Here is a 19,834-nt window from a genome sequence, read left to right on the forward strand (position 1 = left end):
CTATCCCTGGTCAGGGAACTAGATCCCACATGCCTCAACTAAAAGAGAACCCACATGTCACAACGAAGATCAAAAGATCCTGTATGCTGCAACTAGATTCAGTGTAGCTAAATAAATATTAAAAAAAAAAAAAAGAATTCAGACCAAGTAGTGAGTGAGTTTTTCTTAGAAAGAAAAAACACAAAACCCACCTTTCTTGAGGAGGTGAGCCATCAACAGAGAGCTGAGGAGGATTTTTCACTGTCCCTGGTGGCTGAGAGGTAAAGAGTCCACCTGCAATGCAGGAGACATGGATTTGAGATGCGGGTTCCATCCCTGGGTTGGGAACACTCCCTGAAGAAGGAAATGGCAACCCACTCCAACCCACTCCAGTATTCTTGCCTGGGAAATCTCATGGACACAGGAGCCTGGTGGGCTATATAGTCCATGGGGTTGCAAGAGTCAGGCATGACTTAGTGACTAAACCACCACCACCACCATCCTCTAGCACCTGGTGGCTAAAAGACTTGATGAATCTAGCCAACTAGATACCAATTTCAATTAGGGGAAGGAGGAGAGAGAGAGAAGAAAAGCTATTAATATTTTATGAGGGCGTTTGGGCCTTTCTGATTCTAGAATATAAATATTACATATATAATGTAATCAAACCCAGGATGTAGTGACTTAGTTCATCTCAGAATCCATGACACATTCTGGGATGAATTTTCTGTCACCTGGAATCTCCTCCCTTCCACAAACCCAAACTGTCTTAGGCTCTAATTTGCCTATTTGTTGTTGGCTTAATCTAGAAAAATCTCCTTATCACTCATTCTCCCACACCCAGTCCCTCAGCCCCTCAACACCCTTTTTTGGTGTTGCCGCCCTACACGCTCCTCCACCCAGCCCCAGCCCGCAAGCCCACACGGGTTTAAAGTGTCGGATTCGATGTTCTCATTGCCCGCAGATCGCAGGACAGACGTTCCCAGGGACAACTTTGAGAGGCCACGTGCTCTTCCCCCTTAGGAGGTGGGAGAAATCCTTGCAGCTCGGTTTTGTTCCAATGGTCTGTTCAGTGAGTGATTCCCGTTTCCCCAAAGGCTGCCCCTCATTAGCATGAACGGGGGTGGGGGTGTGGAGAAGGGGTGGGGGGAGAGAAAGAGCAAAAGCCCAGGCTCAGTTTTAGAGCCTGGGAACCGTGTCTACAAACATGACAGCTAGAGCTTTCTGGCTCCTCTGTTTGATCGTTGGATCTTCTCCCGAAGCCCCAGTGGCGGAGAGAAAAGGTAAGATCGATGAAACGCTGAGCCCTGGGAGAGGGGCTGGAATCCGGGGGCGAGGTGCGGAGAGCGCGCGACGAAGGGAGGGACGAGAAAGGGGTCAGGGCTGACCAGAGACTCCAGGTCCGTGTTCGTGTTTGAAAGGAGCAAAATGTGTCCCCAAGATTGTGTGTGTCTTGGCAGCCTTTTCGGAATGAAGCCAGTTGTTCAGCTACTGAAATGATCTCGAGCGAGCCTGGCAGGCTGGAGAAAACTTTGCATGTTAAGTAGTTGCTCCATCACAGAGGAGAGAAAGTGTCAAAAGGGGTCGTGGCGCGCCTTTCGGAAGCCTTGCGGGCCGGGCTCGCGGGACGCGGCGGGCGGCGGGCGCCCCAGGAGCTCGGGGTCCGCCCTGCGCCCGGGTCCGCGTCCCGCCGGCGATCTCAGGCGCTGGGTGCGCCCCGCCGCGGCTGGGGGCGGAGGGAGCCGAAATCGGACCTCTCTTCCCTCTCCCTGCAGCCCCAACCAATTGCCTTGGGACACCTGAGTCTTTAAAACACACAAAACATATACACACAGTTTCATGCATGAGATGGAAAATACTGAGAATGAAGAAACAAGAGGTTCTCTGCGGAGAGGTGTTTTTGTTTGGCTTTTATTTAGATGTTCTGTTCCATTCACTATCTCCGGGAAAAATAGCTTCCGCACCTCGCAGGGCAATTTACTTTGGGTTATTTTTCCACATGGAAATTGAATGACTTCAGTGGCATTTAACCCAAATATCAGACAATCTTTCCCATGACAACAGATGGTGATATCAATGGGGAAGCAGTTGTGAGGTCAACAGTTGACAGTCAGGAATTGGATATCCACCAGAACTTTATTCAGCTGTGTATGGGCAACGATGAACATAATGAGTCAGAATCAACCTCTCTGCAAAAACATGAACTGTAACCGGCGATTATTGCTGGCTGAAAGCTGATTTTAAGGGAGATTGTCAATTTGGCAAGATAAATCACTTGAAATGAAGATTGTCAATTTGGCAAGATAAATCACTTTAAATGAAGTGTTGCAAGAACTGCAAAGGGGGCAGGCCAAGCATTTCGATGCCAGAGGAGAGAAATACTGAAAACCAGCCGTTAACACAATAGAAAAAATAAAGACAGGCTCTTGTGCCCGCCTGGAGGGCACCGGGACCCAGGCAAAAGGGGGAGGTGATATTGTGTAACTGGGCATGGAAAGTTGCCCAGCTTCTAAGCTGGCTGAAGTTTGCTCACAACCTGCCTGCAGAGCTGGGGGAAAATCACTAATAATTTCAAAAATTTGTTTTCATGCCATGCCATTTAGGAGCTTTTTCTCTACCACGAAAATGATGCGGGGCGGGGGGAGGGGGACATGTAAGGGATGTGTGTCACACTTAACCGGGGGCTTCTGCCTCCCAGCCACGCTTTAAACGTCTTTCTAAGCTGTGGTTTACTAATAAGCGGTGTCCAAGAAGCCAGATAAAAATCCACTCACAAATGCTCGATTCTGCGGAGACCAAGATGACAGTGTAAACACGGATGGGAAAACCAAATAGTTCTGTTGTCAGGGGCGCTTAAACAATTAGGAGAACCTGTAATATGAGACCTTTCCCCCTGGGGTTTGCTCTCGGAACTTTCTCAACAAACTGTACATAGCAGAAAGGCGGATGTTTATATATATATTAAAGAAAGGGCAAAAAGAGTTTGTTATTTAACCAGAGTTGTCAGTTGTGTTTAGTCCTAGAACAAATAGGTTGTTGTAATTTTAAAAGCTATTGATTTAGACAGGGTCCTTAACAAAATGAAATTTTCCCATGTGGTGAGAAAAATGTTCTTAGTTGTCCTCATTCTCACAGGGCGAGACCCTCATCTGGGTCTTCCTGTGAGGCCTAGGAAACCCGTGCTCATCAGAAGCTGGGGCGTCTTTCCTCTCCTAATTGGGGGGCGCCTTCCTCCCCCCCTCCGGTTCTCTTCGCTTCATTTCCAGGTCCCCGCTCGCAGGTGTATGGCTCTGTTAACATTGTCCATCTCCTCCCTCCCCCGCCCCACGTCAGCCTCTCCTCCGCTCCCCTCCGCAGCCTCATCTCCTTCCTCAGTCTCCCCGGCCTCACCTCGCCTCCCCTCCTCTCGGCCTCTCTCCCTTCTTCTCGGCCTCTCCCCTTCCCCCCCTCCCCTTCCCTCCCCTCACAGTCTCCTCTTTGCCCCCCTCCTCTCGACCAGCCCCCTCCCCTGCCCTCTCCTCTCAGCCTCCCCGGCCTCTCCTCCTCTAATGGCCTCCCCGGCCTCTCCTCTTCTCTCCCTACAGCCTCGCCGCCCCACAGCCGGAAGCCCGACCCGGGCGAAGGCCCGAGTGCGGAGATGCCTGGACCCCGGGCGCAGCCAGTCCCCGAGGCCCCGCGGCGGCCGCGCGCGGCCGAAGCCGCTCCCCGTGCCTGGTCAGACCTGAGGCGCCGGAAGCCCCCGCCGCCCGCGGAGAACCGGGCGGGCTTCCGGGAAGCCGCGCGCGCACCCGCCGGCCCGCCGAGCCCGCGTCTGGCGCAGGCCGAGAACCGCGCGTCACCGCGCCGCCAGCCGGCGCTGGGGGATTCCCCGCGGCGCGCGCGCGCCCGGGCCCCGCGCCTCCCGGCAGTGCGGCCTTCCGCGCGCGCCGCCGAGATCCCCGCCGGCCCCGCCCACCCCAACCGGCCGCGCGCCGCCGCGCCGCCCCCGGAACCCGCGCCCGCGCCGCCGCCGCACCTCGGCACGCTGCAGGGGGAGGACGCCGAGCCCGGCGCCGAGCCCTGTGCGCGCGCCTGCAGGGCGGACTTGGACGAGCGCGAGTCCTATTGCGCCAGCGAGTTCGGTGAGTCCCGCCCGCAGCTCCTCCCGGGCCCGGGCGACCGAGCTCAGGCCACGGGGCGAGCGAGCCTTTCCGAGCCAAGAGCGCCGGGCTGTGGCCCGGGGCCCCTAAACCAAACCCTAGAGAAACCCACCCACTCGGTCTTTCAAGACCCAGAGATTTGTAAGAAACCCACTGGGGGGAGAAAAGAGGATGTGAGCGCTATGCATTTCTCCAAACTCTGTTTTTTGAAAGCAGCGTTGAACGGAATCGTGCATGATGTAGACGTCCTCGGCACAGGGATCCGGCTGGTGACTCTCCTGGTGGACCGAGACGGGCTGTACAAGATGAACCGCCTGTACATCACTCCGGACGGGTTTTTCTTCCGAGTCCACATACTAGCCCTAGACTCCTCTAGTTGCAATAAGCCATGTCCAGAGTTTAAGCCAGGTATTGAAACTGACCGAAGGGACCATTTTGAATATGCACTTTATGCCACTTTGTAACGTGTGTATGCCACAGTTCGGCCCCTATCGGTCATCTCAGTACCATTTTTTTGGGGGGGGGCGGGGAAGGGTATTCTAAAATGAATAGAATTTAGACAAGTATCACTTCGGCCACTCTGTGATTTAAATTCCATCAGCGAACACCCCCTCCCGGCTCCTCTGGTTAAGGATGGGAACTGCGCGCGTTGGCACAAAGCAAGTCACTATTTGTTGACAAGTGGAGTGAATGATCGAACACAGTTGCCAGAAGGCATGCCTAAGGGGCTGTTTAAACTGTTTATAGTCGTCTTTGCGGGGGCGGGGGGCGAGTAATGCCTACTCCTACGTCGTTCTAGAAATGTGCTCTGTAAAATCTTGCTGGTACTGTTGTGAGTGGAACCTTTGTTCCTAGTGTTGGCTACTAACAGCCTGAGAATCTGATTGTAAAGGTCACTCAGCTGTTTCCACCTGTTGTCTGAGATCTGAATGTCTGAGATTCAGCAAGTGCAACAAGATCGTAGATTCAAGCTATAGGCATGTCTTAAAGGTGTTACGTTTTCTTGTTACATGGCACTTGAAAGATAACTATACCTTTATATTTTGGCTTTTTTTTTCCTTCTTCAGGCAGCAGGTATATTGTGATGGGCCACATCTACCATAAGAGAAGGCAGCTCCCTACAGCTCTGCTTCAGATCCTGAGAGGGCGCCTTCGCCCAGGAGATGGACTACTCAGGAGCAGCAGCAGCTACGTGAAAAGATTTAACCGAAAAAGGGATGGGCAAGTGCAAGGGGCAATTCACGCCCAGTGCATCTGAAACACACCAGCTGGGCATTTCTGGATCTGAAACTTAAATTCTGCAACAAGACAGGAAAGGCCTTATCATCATATAATGGGATTTTCCTTTAGAAAGGGCACATAGTCCCTTTAGGAACTATTTGAAAGTCCCAACTCTCATCTTGAAGTCACTGTCTTATTTACAAAAGGCTTCTTAAATGGTTATGCTTCTGAGCTCCATGGCGGGGTTATTCAACTGGTGTGCCAGTTCTTCACACAAGCTCAGCTCACTGACCTGTCCAGTTAACAGATCACTGCTTCATGTTGTTTATTTTTAATTATTTTAATTTAAATACATTCTTCAGTAGAAATAGTTCACAAAAACATTTGCTTGATCTTAAATATACAATTCCAAGTAGTTTGTATCATGTATCAAACCAGATTTTATACTAAAACCATCACATTTTAAATTCTGTACATAACAGTAAATGCACTAGTCAGACGTATTAAATGTCATTTAGATCACATTTAGATCAAACACTAAAGTTGGAGCCCAAGACAAGTATTGAAGTTTTCCACTTAAAGAGTACCGAAGGTCTTATGTCAAGCAAACAGGTGTTCCTGATGTACCAAAATACAAGATACAGTGTATTTTCCCGCCTCCCAGGTTCTAAAATCCTATGTTGTGTGCCATATTGGCAGCTATCCCAATGCCAAACATATTCTGAGTGTATCTGATGTCATTTTTCTATTAAGACCAAGTATCATGTTTGTGTTTGTAAAGCAGTAAATCTTGCTGTGAAATCAGATCTTGGATGCACCTGGTTTTTTTAGCCTCATTGAGCCCCAGAAGGTTTGGGCAAAAAGCATTTCTCAAACTCACTCCCCAAACCCTGGAACCAGTATTTAATGATGGCTTGCAAGCATGTGAATCGTAAACGTTTTCCAGCTAGCTTGAAAAATATTTAATCACAAACTGAATTTATTATTGATTTTATATCTGAGCCCACAAAGACATTAACTGTTTTTTTTTTCCCCCCAGAAGACCAAGCTGTGCTTTAGTTAATTTGAAACTGTGAACAGAGACACTGATAATCCTTGAAGGTGACTGCCTAAAGAAAAATAACTGCACTGAAGAGAAAAACAGCACATTTGGTTTCCAAGGAGATGCACTGGAGTTCAAGCTATGTCTGTAATGGCCTCAAAGAGGCATCATGTACACACAGGATGTCAGGACAGCACAGTGACTATACAGCCTAAAACATATCTGCCTGTGATAAGATACTGTTACCTTATTTGTCCCAAATGAGGCAAAAAGTCGAGAGGCTCTGAGTATTCTGTGGTAAAGCATTAACTAAAGGATTTTTAGAGAGTTTGCTGAGAATGAGTTTTGCCCAAGCTTATTAAAAATTATCCTAGAATTGCCTCTTGGGAATCCACTGCATTATTACATGAACCATTGACAGATTATAGTATGCAGTGAATGAAGAGCTTCTGGATTAGTTTTCTTTAGGACAGAAATTAAGACAGAAGTAGCACCAGTCACAAAAACCAAAGCTAAACTTGTAAATGTCAAATGGCTAAGTGGTGATCCGGAGTAACATGGTGGGGAAGATTACAATGTGACCAAATAGATGATTAGTTGGATGGTCAGATGTTAGAGTATAAAGGGAAGTATTATAAATAGCTCTGGTTTAAAAGAGAGGGGGAAAAATCACTTTTATATAAGACTGAGGGTTAGGGTTTGATTAGACTGTTAATAGTTTGAGAGGTTTTGAAATCACACACAAGTCACTTAGAGGTCTCATGGTTAATGTGGCAAGCACAAGCATGTCAACTTTTTAAAAACTGCCTTGTTAAAACCAAGGCAATCATTCAAGACCAAGTTTGCAGTGAAAGACAAGTGAGGCTCAGGTGAGGTCGAAAAGTGGTCTGTGTGGGGATATGGACGGGAGGCAGTGAACAGACTGGTAATTCCAGGTTAGGCAAAAAAGTTTACGAAGAATCTCAATATTAGTCAGTACTTTGGACACAATCTTTGAATTTTATGGAAAATTTTAACTTGCAAATTTACTGTAGTTCCGAACCCTTCTGTTGATACGATTTTTCTTAGTATGTTGGTTTGTGCTCCAGAGACTAAAGGATCTTGGGCACCATACTCTGTTGCCTTCAAGAGGAACTCAAAACATTCCTCCTTCAATTAAACTGTTGGAGCTCAAGCAGAAAAAAAGTGTTTGTCTTTTGATAGGGAAAGGTTCATAAAACATACACACTTTTGTACTAGCTTTTAACTCTTAAAGACATCACTTGGTACTATTTGTTTTTCTCAAAATAATTTTTAAGGTTCATCAAACACAGGTATTTGCAAACACCTAAAAACTGACCTGGCCCTTCCCAGGTGGCTCAGTGGTAAAGAAGCCACCTGCCAAGCAGACGTGGGTTCAATCCCTGGGGTGGGAAGATTCCCTGGAGAAGGAAATGGCAACCCCTCCTAGGATTCTTGCCTAAGATATCCCATGGACAGAGCAGCGTGGGCAGGCATGGGTTCCATGGGGTTGCAAAGTGGTGGACAGCCACCACTACCAGAACCTGACTCACTGTCTACAACAGGTAACTTCAATTTCAGGTGGACTTTATCATTTTAAAACTGTAGCACTTATTTCTTTAGTTGAATCTGGTCCAAATCGGACCAAGAGGGGTGTGATCTTCTAAGAAATGTCTTTTGTGGTATCTTATTCCAAGTATCCAAAAGTACTTTGTGTTCAATTCACTTAAAACCTTTCCCCAAGTACTTGTAAGACATTACTTTGTTCCTGAGAGGCCACCATTTTAAGGACGAAATCTGACCCTCATGGGTAATGGCCTCAGTCATGAAGCTACATGTGTAGATTTAAGAGGTCATCACGCTGGCTCTGTAGTATCAGAAACACAAAGATGTAGGGAGTTTGCCTAACAAATGAACAGAAACAGGGAAAGAACTTTTTATTTGCAGATTCCAGGAAGGTAGATTACAAACAACAGCAAATCTCAGCATCTCTTTAATAACACTCTAGGCCACTTGAAATATAAAAAAGTAATTGTTTTACTTTAGAAAATATCTCTGAAAGTTCACTTTTTAACTGCCACAGGACATTAACTAAAATACAAATCCTGCAGAGTTTGGGTAGGAGAAAAAAAAACCTTACCAATATTATGAAAATACTTTTTATGAAATGGTTTCAAGGATTGTGAACTTGGCCGATGAAATATAACAAGCATTGAAAATACTTCTAGCCAAGGAAATTGTTGATGCAAAGTAAACATATATCTATATGTATACACACACACAAGTCCAAAGGCTGGGTAGAAAAACCCTAACAGTATAACAAATGTGCATTCTAGCACTTGGATTATTGAAAGCAAAATAGTTGTATTATATATACTTTATTGAGTAGCAGAAGCTTATCAAATACTCATAGAAAAGCAGCTTTTGAAACTCATTATGTGTATATAAGAAGGCGTGTTTTCCCAAAAATTACTTTTCAAAGACTAAAGCTCTGTAGTTGATAAAACTATAAAATGTCTATGTATTTATATGGTGATAGAAATCACAAGAGGCTTTATACTATTAAATACACTTATGAAATTAACATCTTCCTGGTCCAAGGATTCCCACAAAATTTACCATTTTTGTACAATTTGGCAATGTCAACATCTACAGAAAATATATTAACCAACCAACCAACCACTGTTTCATTAGGAACTGCACCAAATCCAACGTCAAAAACATTACTTTATTTTTCTAGGATGAAATGTCCTATTACGTACAAAAAGAATTGCCGTTTAAATTTGCCACAATCTGTTAAAAACATAGCAATCTATTGCCTACAGATAGGAAAGTTCTTGCCGCAACGTTTTAAGTGATTAAGCCCATCTATATCTATATATATATGAATAAATAGTACAGAAATACTGTGACGTGATGAGATGCAAAATAATTTCATAATTCATTAAAATGTAGGATTCTTGCATCAGCACAGTGCATACAATATGTAACATTTTTTTGAAAAGCAAAAGGACAAAATAACCTATGTTTGACTACTTCCATGTTAATATTTTAAGCAAAAACTTTGTTTCCATGTTTTCAATGTTGAACAATTAGTCTCTTTTAGTTTGTAAGTAAAAGTGACATTTTTATGTACAAAAAGGAATGGGCTTCATTAGATAACATTAACCCAGAATAACTTGTACACCTGAGCCTGTAATAAGAAATAATTGGGAACTGTAGTAACGTCTTTCTTTTAAGAAACTAAGGTCTGGGAAGGTTTTGCATAGCAGGGTGATATTAAACAGAGGAAACTTAAAAAATAACTATTAGATAAAATTCCAGAACCTGGTAGGACAAAGCTAATATGAATTAGTGCAAAATCTAGTAAAATTTTTGCAAAGCTGCATAAACCAACTATGGCAGATCTCACAGAAGCGATTATAACAATGTAGAAATACGACGTGTAAGATTAAAACACTGAAAGGAAAAACATGCAAACTACACCTTCCTCTGAGGTTTCCCTTTTCCCCCTACTGCTTACACTACTTTTTCTTACGTGGGAAAAAACCCCAAACAACTCAACCAACCAACCAATACAGAAAGGATGAAGTCATTAAAAAAAAAAATGCCCTTCATAAAATATCAGTAGCAGTCTGTAAAGGGTAGTCTGCCTGGTATCGTAAAACGTACAGACGAAGGCAACGTGTATTTTGTCACATTATCTTTTTTTTTTTTAATCAGTCTGATCAATTGATGCAACAGGATTAGCACCGTTGAATATTTTTCTTTGACATGATGACAGTGGGCTGGGTATTGTAAAATTTAGGAGCACTACTGCCCTGGAGAAATCCAGGTACAATCAGATCCTTCTGCCTTTTTATTTTTCTACCTTGTAGCCCTCCCTTTCCCCTCAAAAGGCTTACGGAGAATCATTAGCGCACATTCAAAGACACCATCTGTGGGAGAAAAATGATCTCCATTTATTTTGTTTCATATACATCCATAGTTGAATTTTAATACAAAAAGAAAAAAAAAATTAGAATCTGACAAATGTTTACAAACAAGATACCTTCAAATAGATTTTACTCATTTTAGCCTGGTGCAGAGTAAATGACAAATTGTTCTGTTATATTCAAGGCAACAGAGTCTGTAGTCCAGGACACTCAGCCCAACCTTTATGCAAGCTTAATTTTTATCTACTATGAACAATAAACTCATTGTTGATTCCCAGTTGTGTGTGTGTGTGTGTGTGTGTGTGTATGTGCACATGTGTACATAGCAGCTCCTTTCATAGAAAGAAAAGACATCTAGAGGTCGTCTTGTACTTTTACCTACAGGAATCATGATAAGATACAGAATGGATTACATGTAACCGGGGCTGGATTTTATAAGAAAAAATAATTAGCTGACAAATGAGGGCAGCAATAAAAAAGCGTCTTTTTTGCAACAATAAATAAATACAGTCGAAAGTTTTCTGCGAGACTCTAAACCAGCTTCTTCACTGAAGAGCAGACGTGGCATTTCCATGGAGTTACACTTGACCCCATATTATCTTTTTTTTTTTTCTTGCTTTCTTTTTTTTCAATAAACAAAGTTTTCCCGCTTCTGCCACAATAGTAAAACCATTTGATCTTGACAAGATAATGGTGTCGTTGACTTTGCTTTCCCTTGTCCGTTGGACAAAATTGGCCAAGAATATAATTGGACTGTTATGACCAATAAAAACGAAGTTTAGGTCAAGTCTTGTCAGGATAACCTGACTAAAAACATCTGGCTCCTTAATTTTAAAATAGTTCAGACAACCAGATTCTTGCTGTGTTTTATGTTAGGTTAACACGCTGAACTTTAAGAAGCTGTAGACTGCAGTTTGTTGTTATGAGACCTACAGAATACAGAAAAAAGGGAACAATTAAGCACCCTTCATTTTTTAAAACAATGATGCTTTATGTGGATGCCAAGGTCAGTCTGTCTGGGGAAAGCAGCCATGTTCTTTCATTCACCCTTGGCAAGCAAATATATGAAAACAAGAAATTAAACAAGTAACCTATAATATTAAAATTTTTCATGGTACACTAAACATGATAATTCAGTGGAAAAAGCCAATATTTTTAAAAAAGGAATATATATATAATATATATATATATATATATATATATTTGTCCAATACAACATTTTTAGCCAAAGGGACAAATAGAAACATTTACAAAAGCATTACCATTGTGGTAAAAGATGTGGATACCTATGCGTGTGTGTGCTTATTTACATTGAGTTGGGAAGTATGAAGGAAAATAATACTAAAAGGAGAGAAATAACAGTATTAAAATCACAGTTTTTTCTATTAAAGTTCAGAAAGTCTCCTTTCTAGTTTCACAGTTTTATTAACAACTTTTGTTAGTAAACCAAATTACTGTACAGTTATCAAGTATGTACTATTGCCAATAGTGTATATAAATACAGTCTTCCAGGAGTTTACAATTCTTAAATACATTGTTCAACATGGCTGCTAGAATAAACTGTTTACTACTATACATCTTTTTTTTTTTTTAAACATTAAAAAATTATATTAACTAATCTGAACTCTGGGGGGCAATTCTGAATTAGGTAATCACGTGGTACAATAAAAGAAAGAGTGACCCCAACATCCAGTTCTGATTCCAGTTAAAAATTCAGACTAAAGATATCACAATCTGTAAGAAAAGAAAGAACACGGATGATAAAAATGATGAATTGTAACAAAGAACAGTTAACGAAAATAATGCTGGAGATTGCAAATTAAAAATGGGGAAAATATGGCAAAGGAAACACTGGAAATCCATAAATAAATAAAATTTCAAAGACTGGCTACATATATGTTTCATTCTAAACTCAACAAAAGTTACCTAATACCACTTCACATTTTTTTTTTAACATAAGCAAGACTTGGGCAGAGTCCTCAGTTGACTTCTGTGTTCTTCAATAAAGATCATATAAGCTAGAATATAATTAAATAGCTATAGAAAGTACTTGGGGGCAAGCACTTCTGAGTGGTCCCTTCACTGTGAAGACCCAGCCTTTATGTCTCCTCTCCTTCCCCCAATTCTCTACTTTTGTAGCAGGCTCACCTCATCAGCAGCTGCTGCCACCCCTACTCAGCTGGGATTCAAATCCCCCAGCTTCCACCAAAGGGTAAACTAAAGCCTTTTCAATTAAAAAAAAAAAAAAAAAGCAGTTTCAGAAATTCAGCTGGAGTGTAAACTACGTAAGGTAGGAAGCACAAAGCACAGAGGGCTTATAGTAAGTTTCAACCTAAAGTCTGGGCTGCCTGAGAATTCCTTGGAACTTTCAGTTCTTGGGTAGGGAGATTTCTTACACTGCTATTTCTTACTTTATCAACTTTGCATTGTTTAAATTGTTATGGCAAATGAGAACTGAGCGGCTTATGTAACCATTTTCCCTTCTCCCTTCTTGAGTACAAGTTTTATTTCTCAGTAATTTAAATCTTTCCACGCTTTGTCTGCAGACTGATTATAAAAGTTGGAAATCAATGTGCCATTTACATTATTGTGACTATATAAATATTTTTCTCTGTAGCACCTACTCTTTCCCTAAGAGGGCATTCTTAGTAACCTATACAACTTTTTTCCTTTCATGGAGTTTCTGATTGCCTTTCATCACCACCCCCCCCCACTTACATTCTTAAGTTATCTAACGTATGAATCATTTTTTCCCTCCAGACACATCCCTCCTGGGAGTGCTCCATTCTCCTGCTTCAATTTGCAGTGCCAGCTGCATGGGCCTGCTGTACAAATGCCACTCTGGGTCAGAGTCATTCTCTTAGCTTTCTTGAAATCCAAGGTCTTTCGTTTTTTTGATTTGCTTCTTCTTTTTTTGTTAATGCACATCTTAAAATAACTTGCTAAGAAAGGATGCAAGGGAAAGAAGCTCTTTCTGAGTCCTTATATGACCTGAAAATATACTTATTCTGCCTCTACGTGTGACTGTTTGGCTGGACACAGGTTTCATTTTCCCTCAAACTTTTTGATTATATTCTTCCATTACTCTCTAGAGTTCTGTGTTGTTAGAGAAAAGTCTGATACCAGTCTAATTCCTATTACTTTACAGGAATTTTAACCTCTTTAGAAGCTTTCAGATAGAGCTGCTTCTATCCCTGGCATCTGGAGATTTCAGTTATGGATATATGTGGAATGGACCAGTTACGGAAACATGGAATGGACCTTTTCCCACTTGTCTGGCCGGCTTACACGTTTACCAACCATTCTCATCCCTCCACACCTCCCACCCAGCTCCACCTCCCTGCCCCACAGAACAAGAGGTCCATGGAAAGCCACTATATTCAATATCTGATGCACAGCAGTGGCTCAACAACCATTTGCTGAACGAACAGTTTTGCTTAGATACAAAGTTGTCTGCATCTCACCAGCTCAGGAACTTTTTCTTAGTAGTCCTCTGATAATTTCCTCTCCTCTGTCTTCTCTGTTATTTCTGAAATTTCCATTAAGTGAATACTGGATATTCCATAACACTTTTTTCTTCATATTTTTCACCTCCTTGTCTTTTTGTTCTTTACATTGAGAGTGTCTTGATTCAATGTGTGCAGTAAGTTTGTAAAATTTCTAGTTACTGTTTTTTTTTTCCAGATTATTCTTTATTTCTAATATCCTGTTCACCATTTTACAGATGCAGTATCTTCTAAAATTTCTCTTGGGACATGATTTAGAGGCTTGCTTTGTTTTTTAAGGTTCTCCTTTGACTTCTCTGGAATCTTTTTTTTTTTTTGTTACACCCTAACCTTTCACCTTGGCACTGCAGGCTTTCCTTACATATCTGGCTATCCGTAACTGTCTGTTCCCACTTAAGAGTAAGTTCACAAACTTGACGGGTGCCTGGAGAACCCTGTGCATATGTATGCAGCTTACTAACTGGTGGGTTTTGCTTTAGATCAGAGTTTTCAATCTCAACACCACTGACATTCTGGAGCTGGGTAATTCTTTGCTGTAAAGGCTGCAATGTCCGATCCAAGTGTGGGATGTTCAGCACCATCTCCAGCCTCTACCTATTAGATGTCAGTACCACTTACCACCTCCAAGTGTGACAAACAGCAGTGTCTCCAGGTATTGCTAACTATCCCTTGTAGGCTGAGGGTAAGCAAATTACCCTGTTGAGAGCCCCAGTGTTAGAATAAGGGGAGCCAATCCTTCAGGGATCAGGGGATTTTACTCTGGGTCCCATTCTCTTCTGTCTACTCTAGCTCTCTGCTGATGGTTTATTCTGTTTCTTTGGAGAAAAATCCAGTGTTCTTCCAGTTTTTCAGGCCTCCTACAAGGTCTGCACACAGGGGTCAATGAGGGTGACTAGCCTGGATACGTTGGAGAAGGAAATGGCAACCCACTCCAGTGTTCTTGCCTGAGAATCCCAGGGACAGGGGAGCCTGGTGGGCTGCCATCTATGGGGTCGCACAGAGTCGGACACGACTGAAGTGACTTAGCAGCAGCAGCAGCAGCCTGGATACAGATCTTCAGCTAACGCTTCTCTCTTCCTACTCTCTCACCTTCGATCCTGTTTCAGACTCTGTATGTTGAAGGCTGTCTGGGGTCCTACCAGTCAGCAGGCTGTCGTGTCTGCCGAGGAGCCTGCTGCAGGAGTCTGGCTGCGGCCTTCTTGCCTCCATCAGTCAGTGGCCTTCTGTCTGCTGTATTTCATGATTTGCTGAAATCTCATCAGCTGACTGACTTCTCCCATACTCTTTTCACCACTCTGAATTTATCTCTTTTTATTCCTTTATTATTATTTTCCTGGGGACTCTGTCATATTCAGTAAGTCCTCTTCCACTTAAGTTTTCCAGCTAATGGGTTCATAGGCAACAGTAAAAGCAGGAAGGTTTTAGAGATTCTTTAACTCTCTTGGTTCGTGGTCCACAAAGCCTCCCTACTGCTTTCCATCCTGCCTTGCCTAAAGTTTGTGAGTCTTTTGTTGAGAAGGTGACTGGGTTGTGCCTATCCTTAACTTTAAATACACTGACTAAAGTACAGGTCTCAATCTACCTTGTTACAGGAGAAGGAGAGAAACAAAACACCCAGAAGATTCTCCTAAGAGAAAAATGACTAGAGATTCTTACACTTTGGTATGCAGAGTCCCTTGGGAGTTCACTAGATAATACAGGTGCCTAGGCCCTAGCCTAGCCAAGAGTTACCCAGGGAAGGTAGATCCTCTGACTACTTAGGAAGGATCAAACTAGTGGGCTGGTGGATGGGAGACAGTGAACAATGAATCCCAGGACTAGACTGGTGGCCGTTCTCAAAGAAAAGGAAAATGGGCCTCTGTTGGGAAGAAGAAAGTCATGGGCTTGGAAGGAGCAGGTACTGAAGGTCAGAAACAGAAGGCATGAGGTCAAAGCACCTGAATACCACACGAAGCTGTTCAATGCTTTTTATATGTTACTATAGATTCAAAGGGGCTTTCCTGGTGGCTCAGCTGGTAAAGAATGACCTGCAGTGTGGGAGACCTGGATTCGATCTCTGGGATGGGAAGACCCCCTGGAGAAGGGAACAGCTACCCACTCCAGTATTCTGGTCTGGAGAATTCCATGGACTGTATAATCTATGGGGTTGCAAAGAGTCGTTGGACATGACTGAGCAACTTTCACAGGTTCGAAGAAAAAGTCTGTGGAATTAAAGTCTAGTTTTGCCCGAGGAAAAAAATCCAGAAAAATAAAATTATTCATGATTTCAAAGACATCACAAACATAAATTAAGGAGAACGTGCTAAGATCCCCTCTTTATGGTCTTCCTCTTACTCTATCCTACAGAACAGTTATTTTTATACTTTTGTAAACTTAGTGAGAGCAAGAACTCTTACTGCTATCTTTGTATGTGCCCCGTGGCATTTAAGACATCTTACATTCTTTAAGCATTTGATAAATGTTTTTTGAATTTTAGAAAGTGGCTCTAATTTTAAGTAGATCACACACAAATCTAGCCATTTCTCGTTAGGAGTTGAACTGATTCAGAGCACTGAACCCCCCTGCTTACCTGCTAGCCTTGAATCCTTTCAATTTCTGTACAAAGAATGATTCAAGAACTTCTGCACACTGGTAAAAAGGAGAGTCACTTGGATTGTAGTAACGACAATTATCAAAAATTTTGGTCATATCTGCTACAAATTCCGTCAGCTTTTCATAATATCTTCTTTGTACTCTTTCTTCCATGGTGGCAAGGTCTTAAAAACACAAAATGTAAAAGATTTTCAAAACCTTAAGGTCATTCCAATGCGAATACTGCCTGCAGTTCTGACAAACAAGAATAGGACTGACAGATAAACACAATTTCAAAACTAAATCTCAATAATTATTTCAGAAGTGAGAAAATAATTTTGAAGTTCATTCAAAAAATAAAAGCTCAAGAGTATCTAAGAAATATTTGAACAATAAAAGTAATGGGAGAAGACAATCTATGAGAATTTAAAAAAATCATAAAACTGTGATAATGAAAAGTGTGGCACTGTCCAAGATGATACAAACATTAATGGAACTGAATTCGAAACAGAAACAGACCTGACTGTATTCAGCATATGAATTTTACATATGTTGAGGATGTCATTTCAAGTAAGCAGAGAAAGGAAGAATTCATTAATAAATTGGGTTGGAGCAACTGCCTACCTATATTTGAAGAAAAATTCTATCTCATACTATATGCCAAAGTAACCTAGGTGGATTAAAATTTAAGGACAAAAAGGAATGTAGTCAATCACTGAACCACGCATATAAAAGTAGTTAAAATGGCAAGTTTACGTTATACATATATTTTAATACACACACATACACATCTTTGATAGTTCCAGCGTATGCAGGTAGAGGAAAAAGTATAAACAGGAACAACTGTAAAAAAGGAGCCAGTCTGATAAAATTCCAAACAAAATTTGGGCACATCATTTTGTGCAGGTTATGTAAGCTATACAGGAAGAGTGAATGCTTAACACAGCCCACCAGGATAGCACCATAGTCAGAGTTTTTTAAAGTTCCAGACAATCACTGATTGAGTAGCTGTAACAAAGTATGTGAGTAGGGTCTGGACATTTTATGATTTCAATTTAATTTGATATTCCTTTAAAAAAGTATTGGGAGAATATATAGGTAAGTCTTTACATATCTGGGGTAGGGAAAAAGGCTGAAAATACAACTCCAAAAGTAGAATTCATAATGATTAATAGATTTGAATTAAAAAATGTTAAAAACTATCTATGACCAAAAATTACCATAAAACTTAAAATATCCTTAGAATATAACTACCCCTTAAATAACACTGACAAGAGTATGAATATCTCAAGAACAAAATGGCAAAATATATAAATAGGAAGCTCACAGAGAAAAAGTTCAAACAGTAAGAACATCACTAGTTACTGAAGACAGGCAAAAACAGAGAGTCCTTCTTTTGTCCAAATTAGCAGAAACTAAAAGTCCTAATATCAGACTATTAACACAGGCTACGTTTAAAGGACGATGAGAGTGGTGGTAATTTACATTTTACTCCCTACATTTCTGTAACATCTGCGTTTGCACCTCAAACCTATCATTTTGAAATAAATATATGCAAAGAAAAAATGTTCTCAAGAGTGATAATGCTCAGTGTCTTCAGGGGTGCAGAGAAAAGGGTACAGATATATGCCATCAGTGGAAAATGGTTCAACCTGCTGAGGCATAATTTGAAAATACTTATCAGAAGCCTAAAAAAGTATACATACCCTCTGACAGAGAAATTCTGATTCTAGAAATTTTTACTAAGAAAGCAAACAAGAACAATGCAGATGCACAAAGATGTTTTAAAGAAGTGTCATTTATAGAAGCAAAAATTGCATACAACCAAAAAAAAATCCATTTTGGGGGAGGTGATTAAATAAATAATCTTAACTTCATACAATTAAAAACAGTCTGGGTCTATACCACAGCTGATGTGACAAAGCCACTGACTGACAAGTTTATAAAATATGTTATAAAACATGATGATCCATATATATAACTCCATTTAAGAAAATAAAAGCTGCTGACCTTGTTGGCTCCTTCATACCCCTAAAAGAAACTATTTTCAAGTTAGTCACCGTTTGTCCAGACATTTTCTATGCACCTTTAAATACATGTACGTATCCCGAGAAAACACACTTGCTTATGGCTTAAAACCTAGCAAATACTCTGTAACTTTCATTTTTCTTTCAACAGTATATTTGGGAGACCTGTATTATCTTTATGTACATTCCTACATAAAACGCTATTTATCTGGCTGGCATTAAAAAAAAGGAAAACATTCTAGCTCTTCAAGAAAAGAACTGTGGTTAAATAAGTTAAGGCATAATCAATTTACAGACCATATAAAGCCATTAAAATTGTTACTGAAGATTAATGAAGATATATGAAGATTAATGACAGGAAGATGAATGCCAGACACATTTACTACATGATGTCAATTTTTTCCTTTTAAATATATATGATTTCAATTTACACACACACACACACACACACACACACACACACACACACACAAAGAACATACCAAAATGTGAGAGAGAAAGTGCATGGATCAAAAAGGCTTAGCTGCTCTTGGAATATTTTCATCAGCTAGAATGAATCTTTTGGCAGTTCTGGAAGCTTTTACGTATGTTCTAACTTCTATAACTTCTTTTGCAGATAAACTATTTTTAATATAATCATCACCTGTAGCTGTTCATCTTAATATAGTCACTTGCAGCTGTTCCTTATTACTATTTTCATTTTCTGGGCAATGAAGCCATATTTTCTTGGATTTCTACCTTTGTTCTCCTTCAGGAAAAGATGAGGAAGAGGGGACAGGAAAGATGAGAGGTTCAAAAAGACCTCAATCTATTCAAGGATTTCACTCCTTATACAGCTACAGAGTATTCTGCTCATCCTTTTTGGCTACTCCTCTCCTGATGGTCATTTATTTCATTTTCAGTACTTTTGCAATTATAAACACTGCTGGGATGAACAACATGTGTGCATATATAAATCCTAAGGGATGAAATTGCTGGGTCCAAAGCTATATAGCCTTGAACTATAACATGTACTCCCCACTTATCCTACCACTGACTATACCAGTTTAGACTCCCACCAGTCCTGCTTAACACAGCCTCATGATTTATCAGTTGCATGGATGAAAAATGAAATAGCTGCTTAGACTTCTGAAAAAACTTCAAGTTCAACTCAAGCACTTACCCATAGGTTCCTTAATAACACCGTAATAATCTGGTGCGTCGTTAGGATCCACTGGTTCAAGGAAAGGCCAGGCCATCTTATGGGCCTATATTGATGAGAAAAAAGGCATCATTACTGTCAGGTAGAAATAAAAATTTCACCTAAGCTTCCCATCTGAGTTACTGTATCTGAGTTACTGAATCAGTCAGCCTTTAAACTTGGAGAGTCAGTTTTAAACTTGATGGATGAAATTATTTATACTTGGGACGACTT

At 41.3% G+C, this 19,834-nt stretch overlaps 2 protein-coding genes across 19 annotated transcripts in view; one reads left to right on the top strand and one right to left on the bottom strand.

The window, feature by feature from the left end:
- Positions 1 to 912: 912 nt before the first annotated feature.
- C19H17orf58 (chromosome 19 C17orf58 homolog) lies at positions 913 to 6,143 on the top strand. The gene is made up of 4 exons (XM_003587466.6): positions 913 to 1,262; positions 3,564 to 4,100; positions 4,335 to 4,526; positions 5,186 to 6,143. The coding sequence occupies exons 1-4, from the start codon at positions 1,187 to 1,189 to the stop codon at positions 5,374 to 5,376; spliced, it is 996 nt and encodes a 331-aa protein (XP_003587514.3). The 5' UTR covers positions 913 to 1,186; the 3' UTR covers positions 5,377 to 6,143.
- A 2,945-nt stretch (positions 6,144 to 9,088) lies between these two features.
- The window catches only part of BPTF (bromodomain PHD finger transcription factor), a 133,222-nt gene continuing 122,476 nt past the window's right edge, over positions 9,089 to 19,834 (bottom strand). For 17 of the 18 annotated variants that reach the window (XM_024980957.2, XM_059878594.1, XM_059878592.1 and 14 more), the window contains 3 exons: positions 19,583 to 19,667; positions 16,392 to 16,578; positions 9,089 to 11,245 (listed from right to left, as the gene is read on the bottom strand). In XM_024980957.2, coding sequence (XP_024836725.1) covers positions 11,209 to 11,245; positions 16,392 to 16,578; positions 19,583 to 19,667 — 309 coding nt within the window. In that variant the 3' untranslated portion in view covers positions 9,089 to 11,208. Of the gene's footprint in view, positions 11,246 to 11,721; positions 12,051 to 16,391; positions 16,579 to 19,582; positions 19,668 to 19,834 lie in introns of those variants that run through there. The other variant, XM_059878586.1, reaches the window with a different exon arrangement.

Source organism: Bos taurus, chromosome 19 (assembly GCF_002263795.3).
Source record: "Bos taurus isolate L1 Dominette 01449 registration number 42190680 breed Hereford chromosome 19, ARS-UCD2.0, whole genome shotgun sequence".
Taxonomy (NCBI): Eukaryota; Metazoa; Chordata; class Mammalia; order Artiodactyla; family Bovidae; genus Bos; species Bos taurus.